This window comes from Neomonachus schauinslandi, chromosome 10 (assembly GCF_002201575.2).
Source record: "Neomonachus schauinslandi chromosome 10, ASM220157v2, whole genome shotgun sequence".
NCBI classification, from domain to species: Eukaryota; Metazoa; Chordata; class Mammalia; order Carnivora; family Phocidae; genus Neomonachus; species Neomonachus schauinslandi.
Window position 1 is genome coordinate 24,763,774 of NC_058412.1, and position 18,983 is coordinate 24,782,756.

At 53.2% G+C, this 18,983-nt stretch overlaps 1 protein-coding gene across 2 annotated transcripts in view; it reads right to left on the reverse strand.

The window, feature by feature from the left end:
* Window positions 1-18,983, reverse strand: part of GALNT14 (polypeptide N-acetylgalactosaminyltransferase 14) — a 196,843-nt gene that overhangs the window by 37,901 nt on the left and 139,959 nt on the right. For both annotated transcript variants that reach the window (XM_021697574.1, XM_021697575.1), the window contains exon 3: window positions 7,205-7,303. In XM_021697574.1, the coding sequence (XP_021553249.1) occupies window positions 7,205-7,303 (99 nt within the window). The remainder of the gene's footprint in view (window positions 1-7,204; window positions 7,304-18,983) is intronic.

Consider the following 18,983-nt stretch of genomic DNA (forward strand, 5'->3'; position numbering starts at 1 on the left):
CACAGTGACTGCCTTCCCCCGCCGCCACCCCAAACCCCGTACCAAATCAGTGACCAACACCTGCTGGTTCTACAAGAGAAGGTCCCTCAATCCACGTCCACCTCTTACACCTCTGTCCCGGTTCAACTTTTGAACCGATATTTTGTAGCAGCCTTGACCTGACCAGCCGTCCTCCCAGGGCCTCCAGAGTGAGCTCTCTGCAGGCTCAGTTTGATCTCTCATTGTGTGACTTTCCTCACTAATGCAGACAAATAAGTTGACAAAGCCTCCACCGTGGCTCGTCACCATCTCCCCCCAAACCCTCAGCACGTTCGCTCTTCACGATCTGGTCACGGCCCGTTTGCAGCCTCCTCATGCCCAGGGCCCTCATCTGGTGGCATCCTGCTTGTTCGTAAGGGAGATCCCGGTCACCCTCACTGCTGTGGCTTGACATGCCCCTCCTCTGCCACAAGGACCTGTTCATCGCACCTCCTAACAGCTTCCCGCTCCTTCGTGAGCACTAATTGTTTCTGCTTCCCGCGGCCTTCATCATGCCCGACTCCGAGGACTGGTCTGCAGGCCCCACTGGACGGTCCTGTCCCTGGGGGCAGGGGCCCCGTCAGTACTCTCTGTGTTGCCAGAGACCAGCCCAGAGCCGTGGCCTGTCATTCCCTCCAGGGATGTGTCCTGCCCACCCCCTATGTGCTCAGCACTGGGTCCGCTCTGCCTGCCAGAAGCTTGCAGCCTAGGAGCTCCTTCCTATAAGCTGTGTGATCTAGGACAAGTTATTTTACTGCTCTGTGCAGTAAGAGGCCCCATCTGTAAAATGGGGATAAGAACAACAGCACCTACTTCACCGGGCCATTGGGAGAATTGGAGAGAAAATGTTTCTAGAGGACTTAGCAACATGTCTGGCTCGAAGTGGCAATTACTGCTATTTTTGTGTGGCAGGAATGATCTTAGGATTGACTTCACGTGCCAGCCTGGGCTGCGGATCTGGACTCACAGGGTGAGGCTGGGTTTCCATGTTCCTTTGGGGTCTCAGGCCTTATTCCACTTCCGAACGCCCCAGACCACATGGTTCCTCAGACACCTTCCAGGGCCCCATCGCCCACCGTGGGATGCCTGTGGCCCTGCACGGGTCAGGGAGGGGTTCACACGGTGCTGGCGGAGGCTCTGTGAGTTCTCTCAGGTGGGCAGATCTGAGCCCTGCTTCTGGTGAGCTGCCCTGTCTAAGCAGGATGCAGAGACTCTCCAGGAGGAGAACTTTGCCTGGAGCTACTTTTATTTATGAAGCCTTAATTCTCACCATGGCAACTAGTATAAGGTGGGAGAGGAACCCTGACTCCAAGCCCTGAGCTCCCTGTTGGGAGGTGGGGACAGGGAGGGGCCGGCGGTGGTGGGAGGAGACCTCGCCACATGGGATCGAGAGTCCCAAAGAAAACACACACCAACCCAATAACCAGTCCTCTAATCAGACAGGGAAAGGAGGGAGGGAGGCAGCACGAGAGGGAAAACCTGCTTGAAGAATACCCTCTAATGAGGTTTGATTAAGGCTGCAGCTTCTGCATGCGGTTCCCCCCAAATCCCTGCCGGCTCTTTGAAATTCAAGAGTTCTCTTCTGTGAACATCAAAAGGTAAATCGCATGCAGCTCTGCGCTGGTTGAACTGAGAGATGATTAGCGAATAAAAAATGTCCAGGATTTAAAAAAGAAAAAAAAAAAAAACCCAGAAATCGTCAGCACTAAGTGCTAATTAGACCATTTCCTGGTAACACCTGGCTTGTTTTTGCTCCTCTAATCAGAGCAATTGGAGGGATAGCAGGGGTGCCAGGAATGTGGCTCCGGATTGGGAGGGCCTGTGACGGGGCAGCGTCTACCCACACCTCCTGCTTTTCTGCTGCTGGGCCGCACGGGGGGCACACACGGAGCATCCTGGGAGGCGGCCAGCACGGCCGTCTGAGCAGCGTGGGAGGCCGGGCGGCTCCGCCATCCTGAGCAAGACGCTCTGGGCTCCTGGGGTGGCCGGAGGAGAAAGGTCAAGTCTAGCCCAGGGGAGCTGGACTGGCCCCAGATGGTTCCCCTCAGGGCCCTCCTTCGGCACATCCACTGCCACTCCCACCACCCCGGCCCTGGTTGCTCTGTTCCGCCCCCCCCACTTTCCTGTCCCCAGTTTGTCCGCCAGGATGCTTCACCAGCCCCTCTGCCACAAAGCCAACCCTCCCTTTCCTCCAGCTTAGGATAAGCCTCTGTCTCCCAAGGCAGTTCCATGTCCTCTCCCTACAGCCTCAGCGTGGGAGTGAGTGCTCACCTCACTGGCATACCCGGGTCCCACTCTGCCTGGGAAGTACTCTAGAACGGAGTCTCCTTCTGCACAGCTCACTTCTCTGCCAGAGGGTAGCCGTGCAGCCAGCGTCTACCCACACCTCCTGCTTTTCTGCTGCTGGGCCGCACGGGGGGCACACACGGAGCATCCTGGGAGGCGGCCAGCACGGCCGTCTGAGCAGCGTGGGAGGCCGGGCGGCTCCGCCATCCTGAGCAAGACGCCAGGCTGCTCCCAGCCTTCGTTTTCATCTGTAATTACATTTTCCTTGTAAAGGCGGGCGATATTAATACTTGACCTACTTCACAGGCTTTTGTGCATACGGAAGGAGGAAATGTATTTGAGATTGCTTTGTGAACTCCACGGTGCTATATGCAGGCAGGGTTTATCAACTGCTCCATAAATACCAGCTGAATGAAGACCCGAGGCCGGCTAACAGTTGAGTTTGGTCGCTCTGGAGCCAGGCTGACTTGGGGTCAAGTACTCTATCCACGCTGGCTTAAAAGAGCTTCAGTACTGAGGTGCTTAGGTACTTAGCTATTGAACCTGCAGCACCCCAACTTCCTCAGCTGCATGAAAGGTGCTTAGCACTGAGCTTGGCCCCGTGGCTGCTTTCAGAATCTGGGTATGGATAGTAAGGATGATACTGGTTCTCAAAGTGTCGTCCCCGGGCCAGCAGCATCTACGTCACCTGGGGACTCGTGAGAAAGGCAAAATGCTCGGGCCCCACTCTGGACTTACTGAGTTAGAATACCTGGGGATGGGAAGCTCCCAGGGCTTCTGATGTGGGCTCAGGTCTGAGAGCCACACAACACAGCTGCCTCCCTGGGCTGGAGAGCCATCATGACACCTGCTGTCACGTACACAGGTTCCCTCCGTGCCACGCATCAAGGCCTTTACCTACCTAAACTCACTCTCCCCCATAATCGTGTGAGGTAGTTATCAGTAGCTCTTGTTTTACAGAAAAGGAAACTGAGGCAGAGAGGTCAAGGAGCTTGTCCAGGGTCATAGAGTTGGTAGCAGAACAGGCAAATCTGGCCCCGGGGTCCCATTTCTTACCCACCTTAACCTGAGAAATCGCTCCTCGAAATCCAGTATTTTACAAAAAAGCAACAGTAAGGAGATTCAGGATATCAAGAGATCAACTGCACATGCTCTAGAGCCCCCATGGGAGGTGGAGGATTGAAGGATGCCCCAAAAGGAAGGGGTTGGCCCTGAGTCTCACATATACACAGGGACCCACTGCAGTACCAGACAAGATAAACCATTCCTCAGGGCTTGTCTTCTCTCTCCGTAAGTGACAGAAGTCCCCTCGTTGATCTGGGTTGTGACTCTTTCCCTCCCCCGCATCACCCACCCCCATTAGGCCTCTGCCTGGCTCTGAGCGCGGCCATGTGTGCCCTTCCAGCCCCCCGCCCCCTAGCTAACTCAGGAGCTCAGGGGACCAGAGGGCTTGGGCAGGGATGGGCAGAGGGATGACGGCTCGGCCAAGTGCTGGGGGAAGAGAGGGGAGGAGGGGGTACAGTCCTCCCCTTGAGCATCTTTTTGTGAGAGCCTGGCAGCAAAGCCATCAGAATTCTGGAACATGAAAGATGAAAGACACCTTACAGAAGACCCTTGCATTGATGACAGAGTGAGAGAGGAAGTGCTTCTCATTCAGTCCCATCTTTGTCCTGGTGATTTATTTGTGCATCGGGATAGGGAGTGTGAGGAAGGTGAAGAATCCCAAGGCAAATTATACCTGCCATGGGAATTTCTAGAAATAATCTTCCTTGCTTCCACCCTTAAAATTTCCCTTCACCCTGCTTATGGTAGAGAAGCCTGTCTGTTCACACACAGTTCTCCCCTCATCCTGCTGTCTTCGTGTGTCACACTTGGGTCGGAGCCAGGGGGCCTGGCTTATATCAGAAGTTCTTCAGAGGCAGGAAATAGGTCCATGGGCTCTCCTGGCAAAGCGCCCAGCAGTTTGGTGTATGGTCTGGCACTTTCTGGGGGCCTTCTGAAAAGTATGGTCTTGATGGGCCTCAACCCCCTTTCGGAGCACAGTGCACCAGGGCCTCAGGGCAGCCCTCATCAGGCTGGTGGACAGAGGTGCTGGGGCTGCGCCCAGAGCTGCCCCCCACGTCCCTCCAGGAAGTCAGAAACCTGAGTCTTGGCTCCTGTGCTTCCTAGCCCGGTGGCCTTGGGCCTCCATTCACCTCGTGCACCCGACTTCACAGGCTCTGGCTGAAGTGAGATGTAATGTGTTCTGGAGACCATAAAGCTCAGCATACAATTAAAATATTAATAATATTATTATAAAGTATCATTATTACGATTCTAAAGAGATGGAGGAGCGGCGGGAAGAGAAGGGAAAATATGTCTTAGAGCTGAAAGGGATGAGTCTACAGGTAGCAGCTGACGTGACCCTGTATGGGAAATATGGGGGGGCCTGGGAGCCCCATGGGATATTAGAACACCCCCAAATGTCCCAAGGTAATGTCTTCTTGTGGGAAATGTGATAGAACATGGAGCACTGAAAACATGAAAGATATTTTTATCCCTGTCCTTACGGATGCAGTCAGTGACCTACACAAGGTCACACAGCTAAGAAGTGATTAGGGAAGGACTTGACCCCAGGTACCCCACCAGCTCTTTTCTTTTGAGAGCTCAGTCGCTGTGTAGATATGGACATAGCTAATGTTGCTCAAGCACCCACTCTCTGCTGGCCACAGTGGTCAGTCCCTTACCTTACTGAACCCAAAGCAACTCCATGTGGTAGCTATGGTCATGATTCCCATTTCCTTGATCAGGCAACTGAGTCACAGGGAACTTAGAGATGAGTAAGATGTAGTCCTTGCCCTAAACAAGCTCATTAAAGGTGATATCTGGGAAAAATGCATTAAGTGCTAGAGTTGAGATGTGCAGTAAGGAGCCCAGGAGAAGGCCCTAATGGTGTGTGTGTGGGGGGCGGGGGTCGTGGAAGAGCCACCATGAGTGGTGAAAGGCAGAGACTGCCCTAAGTTTGTTCCAGAAACCCTACCTGTGCCCAAGCAGACCCTGACGGCAGCGGGGCTGTGGTCTGGCGTTCTCAAGGTAGCCACCTCTGCTCCACGGTGAGTCTGCTCAGCCTGCCCGGCGCAGGAACAATGTTCTCCCCTCACCAGAAAAAACCCAGGTAAACCAGATCACCCCGTACCCCTGGCCCCTACACACACCCGCTTGGGTTTACAAATCGGAAAGACTGTATTAGTCTACTCTGAGACTCACAGTGACTCCTGACTGATTCGGGACGTTTGCATGTTAAGAACTGAAGCATCTTTGGGAAACCAAATGCGACAGCGGTGACCTGTGGGGCGAATGTGACAGGCAGGGCAAGCAGCTGGCAGAAGGAACAAGCCAGCCGGCTGCCAGGGACATCTGGGCCGCAGACAGAGCTGCCCCTGCGGACGGCGGAAACAATGCGCATTTGGGCAGGTCCGTCCCTGCTTTTCCATGGGATGCAGGGACCCTGCACAGCAGACATTCATCGGATGTCCCTGCAAGACTTGGTGCCCGCCATCAGGGTGAGCCTATTGCTGACCCCCTCCCATCACCTGGAGCTTCCCTGTCTGCCCACCGCCAGGCATAGGAAGGTGCGGCTTCGTGATGGAAATGACGAGAAATTTTGCCATGCTGGGCTGTCTTCTCCTAGGCCCTCCCTCTCTGTGGGATCAGACGACCATGTGCTGTGCTGCCTACCAGACAGGGATGGGCTCAGGCAGGCCACATGTCCTAGGGGCATGGAGGTATGCAGGCACTTTGTCGCAGGGCTGGCCCCAACACCAGGGCTGCTGAACACCACCCGGAGACTAGCCTGGCCTATGGAGGCTGCTGAGAAGACCTGAGGTCAGAGTGCAAGCGTTGGAACCCAGCTTCACCACCGTTGGCTGAGCAACAGGAGGCTTTGATTTAGTATCTCCCAGCCTCAGTTCCCTCAGCTGTAGAGTGGGTACAGCAGCGGCCCCCCCACCTCCCCAGCTGAGAGCATGAGCTGAGGCATGTCTGCACACCAGGGGGCCTCACGATTGATGGTTGTCATTGCCACCGTCTGAGAAGTCAATGCTACCAAGACCGAAAGAGGAAGGGGGGCTAGATGGTGTTGGGGGGAGGATGGGCGTGGGGGCTCCAGAGTTGCCGAAGGACATGGCATGGGGAAGGGGAAGCCGAAGCAACCAGGGCCAAGTCCCCAGGGCCCCGCCTGTGTTCTGAGGGGAGTTCTGCCGGGAGCTGGTGCTGGGACTTCTGCACGCCTCAGATTCATGCAGGCCACGGGCCAGACAAAGGAAGGATGCACCTGTTAGAGCAAGAGTGGGGCCCAGACTCGGAGCTGAGGGTGGGTGGAGAGGAGGAGCGGGGTCGGGGCTGGAACAGAAGGGAGACAGCCGGGAAAGCAAAGGTCAGCCACTGCCTTTGGGCCGCTCTGATTTGCACTGCGGCTCCTGGCCCCGTGGGAGGCTGTGGAGAGGCCGGTGCTGGGAGAGGTAGCCCTTGGCAGACCCAAGTTCTAATCCCAGCCTGATGCTGGGGTGGGGTGTGCACTCAGCCTTGTGGGCCTCAGCCACCTTGGCAGCTGTGAGAGTTAGAACTCATTCCAGAGGCGGTCTAGCACGATGGTTAAGGGCGAGAGCTCCAGGTTCTCTGTGGCTGCCGGTGACGGGCAAGCTACTGACCACCTCGGGCCTCTGTCTCCCCCCCCCCCATAAAACAGGGTACGAGCTGCCCTCACAGGAGGGCGAGGAGTGACTGAATGGATGCGTGAAGTGTGTCAGACAACGTGGGCATGGAGTCAGAAATGCCTGACATTTTTACCGCAGGGCCAGTCCCCTCCGTCAGCAGACCCCCTCTTCCCGGCAGGGCCGACCCATGAGGAAGGCTTTCTTACCTGCGGATGGTTCTGAGCAGGGTGGAGCGGGCCTCGTTGTGGAAGGTGATGATGATGCTGGTGGGGGGGAGGTCGGTGCAATACACCAGCAGGGTGCATCTGGGGAAGGAAAGGCAGGAGGACACATAAGACCTTGGGCGGGGGGGTGGGGGGGAGAGGAGATCTAAAGAGCTGGAACCAAGGGCACTGTGGCCGTCACGGGTACGGAGGGCCACCCCAGCTGCACAGCACAGGTGAAGACCCCAGGGCAGGGGGTGCTCAGAATGAAGCTAAATTCCCCACCCCCACAGGGAACCTGGGCTTGGATCCAAATTACGTTAGTGTACAGAACATAAATGTGGGATGTCTCACGTGCCCGAGTTAATGCACAGAGGTTCCCAGCAGCCACACCAAGCCACCCTCAAGTCTTGGGCTCTGCTCCTGGGTCTGTGTCCATCCGGGTCAGCAGAGGCCTCACCGTGTCCTGGGCCAGCAGCTCCAGCCCCCACCTCCCTACCCCCCACCCATGTTGACCCCTGAATTCCTGCCATACAGGCAGAAATTTGGCATGTTTAACCAGGCAGAGCCCTAAAACCCTGGCATAGATAATAAAACCCCATCTTGAAAAAGCATTCATTTCCACGTGTCCAGGATCATTTCGTATGACAATTACATCTGGGGTAATTTCAATTTAATACCTCACTGCAAGGGAAAATTGTAGCCCGCAGCCCGAAAATTACTATAATAATGACAATAAAGCCGCCAAGTGATGCTGGTGCCACCAGGGACTATTCCTGGGTAAGTGCTTCCTCCTGTTTCCAGGTCTTTCAGGGGCTGCCCAGTTACAGGGAGTGGTATTAACCAAGGAAGTAAATAACAGACATTTGGGGAGTCAAACGTTTCTTCTCTTCATTTTCCAATTTCATCCTCAGCTCGGGGTTTTGCATGTGGGGTCCAGAGATCCAAGGATGGACTTCCAGGGGACCGTGAGCCCACTGAAACTGTGTGCAAAGCAGTGTATGCAAATGTGTGGGGTATTGTGGTTTGGTTTTGTTTTTCTCTGGGAAGATGATTCATAGCTTTCACTAGATTCTCAAAGAAGTCTGTGGCAGAAAACGCTTCATCTCAATCCTAGCCCAACGAGCCTGACGTCCCTTTGGCCTACCTGAGACTTGAACACGTTCCTCCAAAAGCAAACACTGAACAGGAGAATTTACACAGAGAAAGAGGGGCCCTTGTGCTCAGGGCCTGAGCAGAGCTGAGCTTGGGTCAACCCACCAGGAGCCAAGAATGAGGAAAGGAAGGCCCCAGGTGAAGGGACAGTGGAAAGGTAAGTCATGACCTTCAGGCCTTCCCCATGGCCCCCCTCAGAAATGATGCCTCACCACATCATGTCAGCTCCACCTACTAAGAAAACCCTCCAGAATCCACTCCTCTTCTCTTGTCCCCATGGGCCGGGGTCCCAGAGTCCTCATTCCTCTCGGGGATCCCTGTGGCAGCCTCCTGACCGGTCTTCCTGCCTCCACCCTCTGCCCCAGCCACTCATGTCCTGTCCACCACACAGCTCTGCCCAGGCCTTCCTCTGGCCTGAAGCCCTTAGTGGCTCCTGATGCAGAAAGTCCAAACTCCCTATCACAACCCTCGAGACCTCCCACAGTGGCAGCATTATATGTTGCCAGAATACTCCGCCACTGCTCACACTAGGACTTCAGCATGGAGCAATGGTCCTTCCTCCTTTCTCCACCTAATGAGCCCCTACTCATCCTTCAAGACCCAGAGCAAATGCCCCTCCTGCTGTGAAGGCGTTTCATACTCCCCCAGATAAGCAACGACCTGTCCTTTGTGCTCCCGTAATTCTGTACACATCTCTCTTCTAGAACTTTCGAAGATGGGACTGTCTCCCGCACTTGACTATGAGTTCCTCTAGGGAAGGACCCTTGTCTATCTCCATGTCCCTAGAACAAGAGTTCAGTGTACTAGATGCCCGTTCTTGGGGAAAGGGAGAAAGAAATTTGGGAAATGCATTCTTAACTCAACTGATGACTTAAGAGTTGATGGTTTTCGAAGGTGTGGCAGTCAGCCTCCCTGAAGGCTTCCAGGGAATCTCACCTACTGGTCCTCATGCCTTGTGTAGTTCTGTCCCTCACTGAATCAGGGCTAGCTCCCACGACCAGCAGAATATGATGGAAGTGACAGTGGGTGACTTCTCCAAAGCTAAATCGTAGAAGCACCGCAGGCCCTGCTTTGGCCACCTGGAGGGAAGCCAGCGACCAAGGACACTCAAGCAGCCCTGCTGTGAGATGCCCGTGTGTGGAAGAACTGACGCCCCTTGCCCGCCGCCACCAACTTGCCAGCCACGTGAATGAGCCACCCCGGAAGGGAGCCCCCCAGCTCCAGCCCAGCCTGCAGATGACAGAAGCCCCAGTGGCTCGACGCCGGAGCTGCCCAGCCAGGATGTTCGGAGCTCCTGACCCACAAGGACTATGAAGATAAGCAATGGTTCCTGTGGTTTTAAGTTACTAAGGTTTGGCAGTGAATTGTTATGCATTTGTTAACTATTATAAAACAGGAAGGAAAATGCCTTGACTTGGCCCCCAGGGAGAAGAGGTCTTGAACTTGCCTATCTTTATATACAGAGCTGAGTTCAAATTGGGAGCAATGAGGTAGGAGGGTGGGTGGCTGGTTGAGATGGACTTGCGGGGGGGGGCCCTCAGTGGCCTTGCTGCAGGGTCCGTGAGGGCATGGAGGGGCTTGGGGAGACCCAGGCAGAGGGGGAGGCAGCAGTGAGCACGGTGAGCACCAAAAGGAAGGAGATGAGTGTCAGGGAGCGCAGAGATGATCATCTGTCTTTTCCAGGAAGGTAATAAAGCTGAGAGATTAGCAGGACCTCCTTATCTCTGCCAGAGAGAGGGGACAAAAAGAAAGACCAATCCGAGTGACTCACAAGACGATGACTGGCAGGGCTGCACCAAGGGTCAGGTGCTGGGCACTGCCCTGGGGATGGCAAAGGGACCCCAAACCTTAGCCTTGGTGATGGAAGTTCTTTAGGGCAAATTGGTGCGGGAGGCTGGTAGAGGGAGCTGCCGCTCAGAGAGCTTCTGGGGACAGAGGCCATTTCTCCTGCCTCGGCCACATGCAGCTGGGAGGTGGGCATGTGCATATACAATGATGCCCCAGCAGCACGTGCACACAGGGGGCTCGCAGAGCAGAGAGGCAGGCACGACTCCACCTGGGCTGCTGATGTCTTCACAGACGAGGAGGTGCTGGATGAGGTAGGAATGGATGGAGAGAAATGGGGTACAGCGTCCCAGTCCCGGCATGGTTCTGGACTTGCAGGCTGAGTGCCATGCACGAGATGGTTCATAGAATATCCACCGGGGGGGTCGTACCCCATGGACCAGCTGTGGGACTATGGGCCAACCACCTCCTCTCCAGCCTGCTGTCTGCTCATCTGCAGGACAGGGGCTGGGCTCTGCTGCTTAAGATTCCACGGCATAGTCATCAGAAGCTCTGATTGTAGCTGACACTGAATAAAAATGGTTGATTTGACAGAATGTCACAAAGACCGTTCTGCAGCTTGGGCTCGACTATGTGGCTGGACATCAAATGGACTTTTCTGAGCCTCCGTTTCTCTGTCTGGAAAGTGCAGACAGTAATTTTTAACTTGCAGATGTTCCCCTCTAGATTATTACTATGTTGTTAGGTAATAGTCCTTGCTTGACAAACCCGGCAGGACCATTATCTTCAACAGCAAGTTCAAATGTGCAGAGTACTCCTCCCATTGGGTGGCTCTGTCCTGTCTGGACAGAGGTCGAGGGGCCCTGAGAGGCCCTGAGAGCCAGGGGTGGGGGAGAGCAAAGCACCCAGCATCAGTGTTAGAGAAAGGAAGCCAGGCTATGATGTCAGTTTGAATCCTGAATCTGCCGAAAACTGCGCTGTGTGCCCTTGGGCACATCATTTGCCTTCTCAGAGCCTTGATGTGTCACCTATAAAATGCAGACAGATACCTCCCTTGCAGGCTTGTTGTGAAGACCACAGACTACAGGCAAAGCACCAGGTGTTTAACAGCGGCCAAGTAAATGGTAGCTAGAATTATTATTAGCACGGCTATAGGGGCTGAACCAGCCTCCATGCAATGCTCCGCGCTTATGGACTAGAACCATGAACTCATGATTCTGAAAAAGAAGGGGACTTGGAGATGACCCAGTCAACCTTCTAAACTGGGCAGAACTTGGTGGCGTGACAGGCATTGGCGGGAGCCTAGGCGGTAGTGCTCTTGGACCTCACTCCCCTCCACCCTCCTGCGGGATAAAGGACAGGGGGCTCTTCTCTAGGCGGGGCAGGGATCCCCCAAGAGCTCCAGCGTGCACAGGCCCAGGGAGGGCGGGCAGCAGGGCAGTGTTCACACCTCGATGGCCTGGACAGCCTGGCTCCTGGGACTTCACAGATTCTTCCTTCTGCCCCTGGTCACGGTGCATCCACTGTCTCATCAGACCTTCGTAACAGCTTCTGAGAACCTCCATTCCCCAGAAGAGCAGACCCGGGGCTCAGAATCTCGCGCAGGGTCACACACCTGCGGAGTGACTCAGGTGAGCTGAACCCAGGTCCCGTGACTTCTAACAGCCACCTGTCCCCAGCATCCAACAGCCCTGCTTGGGGATGAGCAGGTGGCACTGGAAGCAACCAGGCCGAGAGCCGGAGAAAAATCCTTCAAACTGGATGCTGTGAGGAGTCGGCTCAGATGGTGGGCTCTCTGGGAGAAGGCTCTAAAAGATTAATCAGATGGCAAGATCTATTAGGGATACCAAGGGAATGTCAAAAGCCGCCAATGCTGAGATCCGGCGCCCACAGACGGATGGGAAAGCATGTTTATAATTTATTAAAGATTCAGGGGTTTTACTGGCAAGAAGAGCGAGTGAACAGGAAAGATTGCGGTGGGGGTAGAGCCAGGAGGACAGGCAGACCACACGGTGTGGGTGTGGGGAGACTGACGCCAGCCTGCCCGCCAGGGCCACTGTCCTGACCGCCCCAGCACCTCCTGAAGAGTGTATGCTCTGCTGAGCTCATTCCCCATGTGCAGCTTTTTTCTGTTCTGGGCTTCTCTTTTTGCTTTCTGAAAAATTCAACTGAGGTTCTTGATTTCCCCAAGTGCAGGTGTGTCTCAAAGTGCTTCCTGAACCATCAACTTCTTGAGCGTTTAGTGCCACTTACCGGCCAAGGATGCTTCCACAGAGGTTCTGAGATGCTAGCCCTAGGGCACAGGCAGGAGCTTCTTCCTCTTCCGTCTCTTTCCATCTCTCCATCATCAATCTCTGCTCCCCTAACCCCCCACCCCTGCACCCCAACAGGTGCCAAGGCGGGTATGTCAGAAATATTCTAAGTGAGGGTCGTTGTCAGTTCCCACAGAAATGTAATGTGCACATGCTTTTTTAAAGATTTTATTTATTTATTTGAGAGAGAGCGAGAGAGAGAAGAGAGCGCAAAAGGCAGGGCGGAGGGGCAGAGGGAGAGGGAGAAGCAGACTCGCCCGTGGAGCTCAGAGCCCAGTGCGGGGCTCAATCCCAGGATCCCGGGATCACACCCTGAGCTGAAGGCAGACGCTTAACTGACCGAGCCACCCAGGTGTCCCGTGCATATGCCTTTTATTTTGTTGCATGAGCTCATGAGACAGACAACTGCTTCTAAGCAGCTGTTATGATAGCATCATCCTCCTCATTTTATCAGTGGGCAACAGAGGCTCCTCATGGTCCCAAGTGTCCCTGCTAAGGCTGGCACCCAGGTCCTCTGACTCCTGGATATATGTCTTCCTCCTACAGCATGCCAGCCTTATGGAAGAAAAGACGTGGTCATAAATTATAAACATCTGGGGTTTGATTCCGGAGTGTCAAGACAGGAGGGAGTGATGGAGAGGCAGACCCAGGAACCGTGAGGCAGAGGACAGCGTAATTATCACCAAAACGTTGATGGAAAGGAAAGCCCCTGGTCTCCCCACAACTGATAAGGGCAACAAGTGTGAGAAGACAGACTCCTGAAGGGGGGCTCTGGCGTCGCAGAGGGGAGACTGAGGGCAGTTAGAGAAAGGGGAAGGGTCACACAAACATGCAGTAGAATGCAATGGAGATCACACAGGCCTGGGGTGGGACACCCCGGGTGTGTCACCCCTCGGGAGCTTGGCAGTGACTTCACTTCTTGAAGCTTCGGCTCCTGGTCTACAGTGATGAAAATATCCACCTCATAATGTTTTTAAACTACTACTTCAGGGGCACCTGGGTGGCTCAGTCAGTTAAGCATCCAACTCTTGGTTTCGACTCAGGTCATGATCTCGGGGTAGGGAGATCAGCGCGGAGCCTGCTTGGGATTCTGACTGTCCCTCTGACCCCCCCCCCCCCCCCCACCGTGCGTGCACACGCTCTCCCCCTCTCTCTCAAAAACAAAAAAAAACCCCTACTACTTAGTGACTCCTGCTGGCGGAGCACCTTGCATATTTAATGCTCCCCGTAACCTTATGAGGGGCCACTGCTTGATGGACTCACTCAGGAGGAGACTGAGGCACAGGGAGGTTAAGTAACTCGCCACAGCCAGTGCAGAGATTTGAACCCAGGCCTGCCAGACGTCCTTGTCACCATGCCACAACCTCTCCACGCCAGCACTGTTCCAAGCACTAGGCTACCCATAAGCCTCCAGCTGCTGCTGAGGTCCCCGTCTGTGCCCTGTGGACCCATGTGCCCCCGCTCAAGTCACAAACCCAAGAAGCAGTCTGTCCTGAGCTCTGGAACCCAGCCGTTGCAGCGACCTGCCCAGAGGGAAGGGACAGCCTGAGCCGCCACTGGGGGGCCCGGACAGGGACTCCCACTTCCTGCCCAGATGGAGCCAGCAGAGGTGTGATTTCACACCCTGGGAGGGGAATTCGAGAACACCTGTTCTGAAACAGAAAGCTAATGCCTGTCCCTCTGGCGCCTACAGTCCAGCACATGTGGCAGAGCACAGACTCAGGCAGAGAAAGCAAATGGGTTGTCTTCCCTGTGTGTTCCATTTCCTGAACTCTGTGGCCACGAGGGCCAAGGGAAGCACAGGCATAAAGTGGGGGTGGGAGGTAGGACCCGTTTCCTAGGAGAACACTGTCTGTCCCCGAGGGAGCAACAATCTGTGGATTTCCAGGTGCAGGGGCATGGGGGCACATCCTCCGTCTCTCCCACACTTTCATCTCCTCTCACGGTGTCATGGCTCCAGCCCTGATGAGGCCTCGGGGAGAACAGCATCTCCTCCCCTCATTCTCCAAGAACACCAACGCCCACCCCATAGCTGGTGTGTGTGCGGAAGGATGAGGGGGGCAAAGCTCTTGGCCCAGGGACCTTTCCAGAATGTCAGCAGCCTTGGGACAGGGACAGTGAACATGCTGCCAGCGTTGAGAATCACAGCTTTTGTATTTAGAGCTGAGAACATCTAATACATTCCCGGATCAGTTCTCTGTAAGGACACCTGCTCCCAGCCAAGCAGAGAAGGAAGATGGCCAAAAGGTATAAAATGCCAAACCTGTGCCTGGCCTCTAGGTCCAAACTCAAGCCTTTCGAAGAGAAAAATGCAAGCAGTATGAAAAGTATGACAACTGTAGAATCAGAAATTCCTTTTAATCTCATTTCATGGGCAACATGGATACACTGTAAGGCATGAAATTTTTATTTCGTGTCAATTTCACTGGGATTTCACATGCAGATTAATTTGTTCATCCACATAAACGTATAGTGCTCCTAGGTCTTGCCTCAACAGCTGTCCTCATTTAGGATTACAGAAATCCTGCATCTCATAAAAGATACTTAGAATAACAGGGAGATCTGCTACTCCATTATGCTGCCACATTTTAATTGCTGAACGCGTTATTAAATTCCTTCATGCTGGGAAGGGGATTCGTGGGCCAGGGCATGGGAGTGAGCTGCCTCAAAGCCTGGTTGGGTACTGTGGTGGGCACCAGATGGCCTCCAACCCCCAAGGTCTTGTGTCGTCCCCTCCCCTGGAGTGTGGGCAGACCCAGGTGAGTGGCTTCTCAGGAACAGAATACAGCTTAAGTGACGGGGATGCCACTTCTGTGATTAGGTTAGGAAAGACTGGGACATCCATCCTTTTGGCTTGCACAATTTGGTGAAGCAAGCTGCCATGCTGGGGAGCCCCATGGCAAGGAACTGAGTGAGCATGGCTTCGGGTCAATAGCTCATGAGAATTGACCCTTGGATTCCTGCCTGGGAGAGCCTCCAGTCAGAGACCCACCTGAACCATGCCCGAATGCCTGACCCACAGAAACTGAGATGATAAATGTCCTGTTAAGACACTAAATTGCAGGTAATTTGTTATGCATCAACAGACAATGAATACAGGCACCCTTAGCTACCTGAAGAAACAAGGTCAGCAACGTTTCTCACTCCCCTGGGGTTGATGGTAACTCCTCTTGAGCAGCTGGTAGCTGTCCCCACAGAGTGCTCCCAGAGCCCCTACAGGACCCACTGGTGGCCTCCATTCCCCTAGATGGTGCTAAGTATGGATGCCTGGGGGCCCTACACATAGAGAGAAGTTCATCAGTAGTACCTTTTGGGGTTGTCCCAATCTTTATAGATTCAACTCCCTCAGGGGTTCTTAATATGAATCATACAATACATAGGAAATTGTCTGACTCTCTGCTCACTTCTCCCATGGATGGTACACAGTAGTACCCTTCCACGTGGGTAAAGAAGTTAATTCATTTCATTACTATGGATGTCCCAGAGCTTTAAGCCTTAATTCTCCTGCAGAAAGGCTGACCTAGATGGTATCATGGACACCCTTCCATGAACACAAGGCCATTTAACAGAGGACTTGATCTCAGGGTGACCTTACTTGGCCAACAAATGCCTTCCCATGCACCAACCACCACCATATTCCTGGTTGACTCTGTCAGTCCAGCTCAGGACCTGCAGTTCATTTCTTCCTCCAAGAGTATCGTCCTGGATTTCTCAGCCACCGACTCCCAGTGGCATCAGATTTCTAAGAAAATCTACGTGTTGACCATTCAAGGGAACTTCCGCCATCAGATTAATTAATTCCGCCAGCCCATAGAACAGAATAGTGTTCCCAGAAAACAGCTCTGCAAGCCCATCTTCCTGGCAATGTAAGAAGTCCCCACAGGGGTCTTTGCTGACAAACTGGGAAGCTAACTGGGGAAAGAGGGCACTATGATCCTAAGAGGCCATGATATCGGGACACCTGGGTGGCTCTTGGTTTTGGGCTCAGGTCATGATCTCGTGGTCGTGGGATCAAGCCCTGCATCAGGCTCCACACTCAGCATGGAGTCTGCTTCGGATTCTCTCTCCCTCTCCCTCCCGCTCATTCTCTCTCTCTCAAATAAATAAATAAATAAAATCTTAAAAAAAAAAAAGAGGCCATGATATCTGGACTCCCCTAAAGACTCAGTCTCAGCTTCTACTTTTATTTCGCAGCCCTCAGCAGCTGGAAAACCCTTCTCTCTTTGACTCCAGACAAACCCTTGAGCTGCTGCAATACTGGAAAGTACCATGGAGAGCCTCTGGCTGGGCACCCCCTACACCACCAGCTGGTGGACAGTGTCTCCAGGAGAAGCCTATGCATGCTCTGTGAAGACAGTGGACACAAGTCAAATCAGCTGGGCAAATGAGAAATGCTGGAAAAATATGAGATCACCTTTCTGGTGATCACCAGTACACATGAACATGTTACAGGTTCTGAGACCTGCTAGCCTATTGTTTACCCAGCTTTGACCTCAAAACCTGCCCCCTCCCCATCCTTGCATTTTTTCTTTTTTCCTTAGCACACAATCCCTTACACATAGTGAGAATTCACATATTTATCGGATATATAGTGAGTAAAGCATGGCATTTATCAAAGAGAATTCTGTTGGACACAGGTTTAGAAGACGTTACTTCTACTCTCTCTTTATTCACTGATGAGGAAACTGAGGCCCAGAACAGTGAACCAACCTGCCCAAGGCCACCCTGCTAGTTAGTGGTCTGGCTAGGATCTTCTGGGTTTTACCACTGAACTTCCTGTTTCCTTCAAGGAACCAAGCTTGGGACCCCTGTCAGATGATACAGAGAGGCCCCAGCTCCAGTCCACAGAGCGTTCCTGTCCACCTTTGCCTTCCAGTGCCCTTTCACGCCCTCTTCCCACCAAATCCTACCACCAACATCCTTGCTACGCCTCAATGTCGCTAAACTAACAAACTTTTCAGTCTATTTTACTTGTTATCTCTGCAGCACATGACATGGAGGGTCACATATTTCATTAAATACTTGGTTCTTTGCCCTTGGCTTTGGTGAAATCACCTTAGTGTGGCTATCCTCTCTTTAGGCTGTCTCTTCTGGGTTTTCCTTTTCTTTCCCTCAGCTGAAATTCTAGTGTCCCCGCCTCCCCCACCAAATTCTCTTAAACCATCTTCTTCCCAATCTTCCTTCTCCTTGGGTTACTCAACTTTTTTCCAAGGCTTCAATTTCTTATCTGTTTGCTAATGACCCCAACCCTACCCCTAATCCTGATGAGCACCTGCCCTTGGATGGCCCCATGAGGTGACCTCTTCACCCACCCTGTGCCTCCAGCACCTTGACCAAGCCTGCTGTGCCTTCTGTGTCCCCCAGCTCACCAACTACCGTGTGCCCAAACCCAAAAGATATTCTTGAATCTTGCCTCTCCCCAGCCCCCTAACCTAATTAAAGTCCTGGTCCTGTCAATCCTTCTTACTTATCTCTCAACCTGGCTGTTTCTTCACATTCCCATCATGTCCTCTCTGTATTACTGCAGCAACTTCCAAGCTGGCTTTATCCCCTTCCAATCTACCCAGCACACTTCAGTGAGAATGATCTTTCCAAACTGCAAATTTTTAACATGTTTCAACGCTGCCTAACTGCTCACAAAATGAAGTTGAAACCCCTAATCACGGCTTCCTATCCTAGTGACCCAGCCCCACTTTTGAGTCCTCCCCCGCATGCTCCAAGTTTTGGCCACGTTCTGCCTGACCCACTCTTTTCTCTCTGAACTTCTGCAGGCACGGCCTCCCTCCCACGTGTTTGAAATGCACTCTCCTCTCTTCCAAGGTCAGGCAATTTTCTCTTCTTCTAATCTTGGCTTGGAAGTTACTTTCCTTGGAAAGCATTTCTTTTTAAATTTTTTTTTTAAGATTTTATTTATTTGCAAGAGAGAGAATGAGAGACAGAGAGCATGAGAGGGAGGAGGGTCAGAGGGAGAAGCAGACTCCGTGCTGAGCAGGGAGCCCGATGTGGGACTCGATCCCGTGACTCCAGGATCATGACCTGAGCCGAAGGCAGTTGCTTAACCAACTGAGCCACCCAGGTGCCCCCTTGGAAAGCATTTCTTGATCTCCCCAGGCTTTTCCAAGGTGCTCTCCTAGGACATCTCTGTAATCGATTACCAAACATTATGAACTTACTTTTCTGTCCTCTCTACTATTGGCTGCAGCAAAGGCAAGGACCCATTTGTAGTTGAGACCTCAGAACCTAGCACAGAAGACATACAACACATGTCTGAAGCATGAGTGGATGCATGTGTGAGGGAGGAAGCAGGTGAGCTCCTACAGGGGTGAAGTCAGAGGGGACAGTGTCCCTTGCCAAGTTATGAGTGACACCAGCTCAAGGGAACTGCTGACCTATAAGCTGAGCAATGTGCCAAGGTCAATCATACAGAGAAGAGAGACCAAACAAGTCACTAAGACTGAAGTTGGAATATGGAGCCACAGTGGCAAAAACAGGGAGCTGTGGGTGAAGACTGTCCTGGGAGACACCCGGGA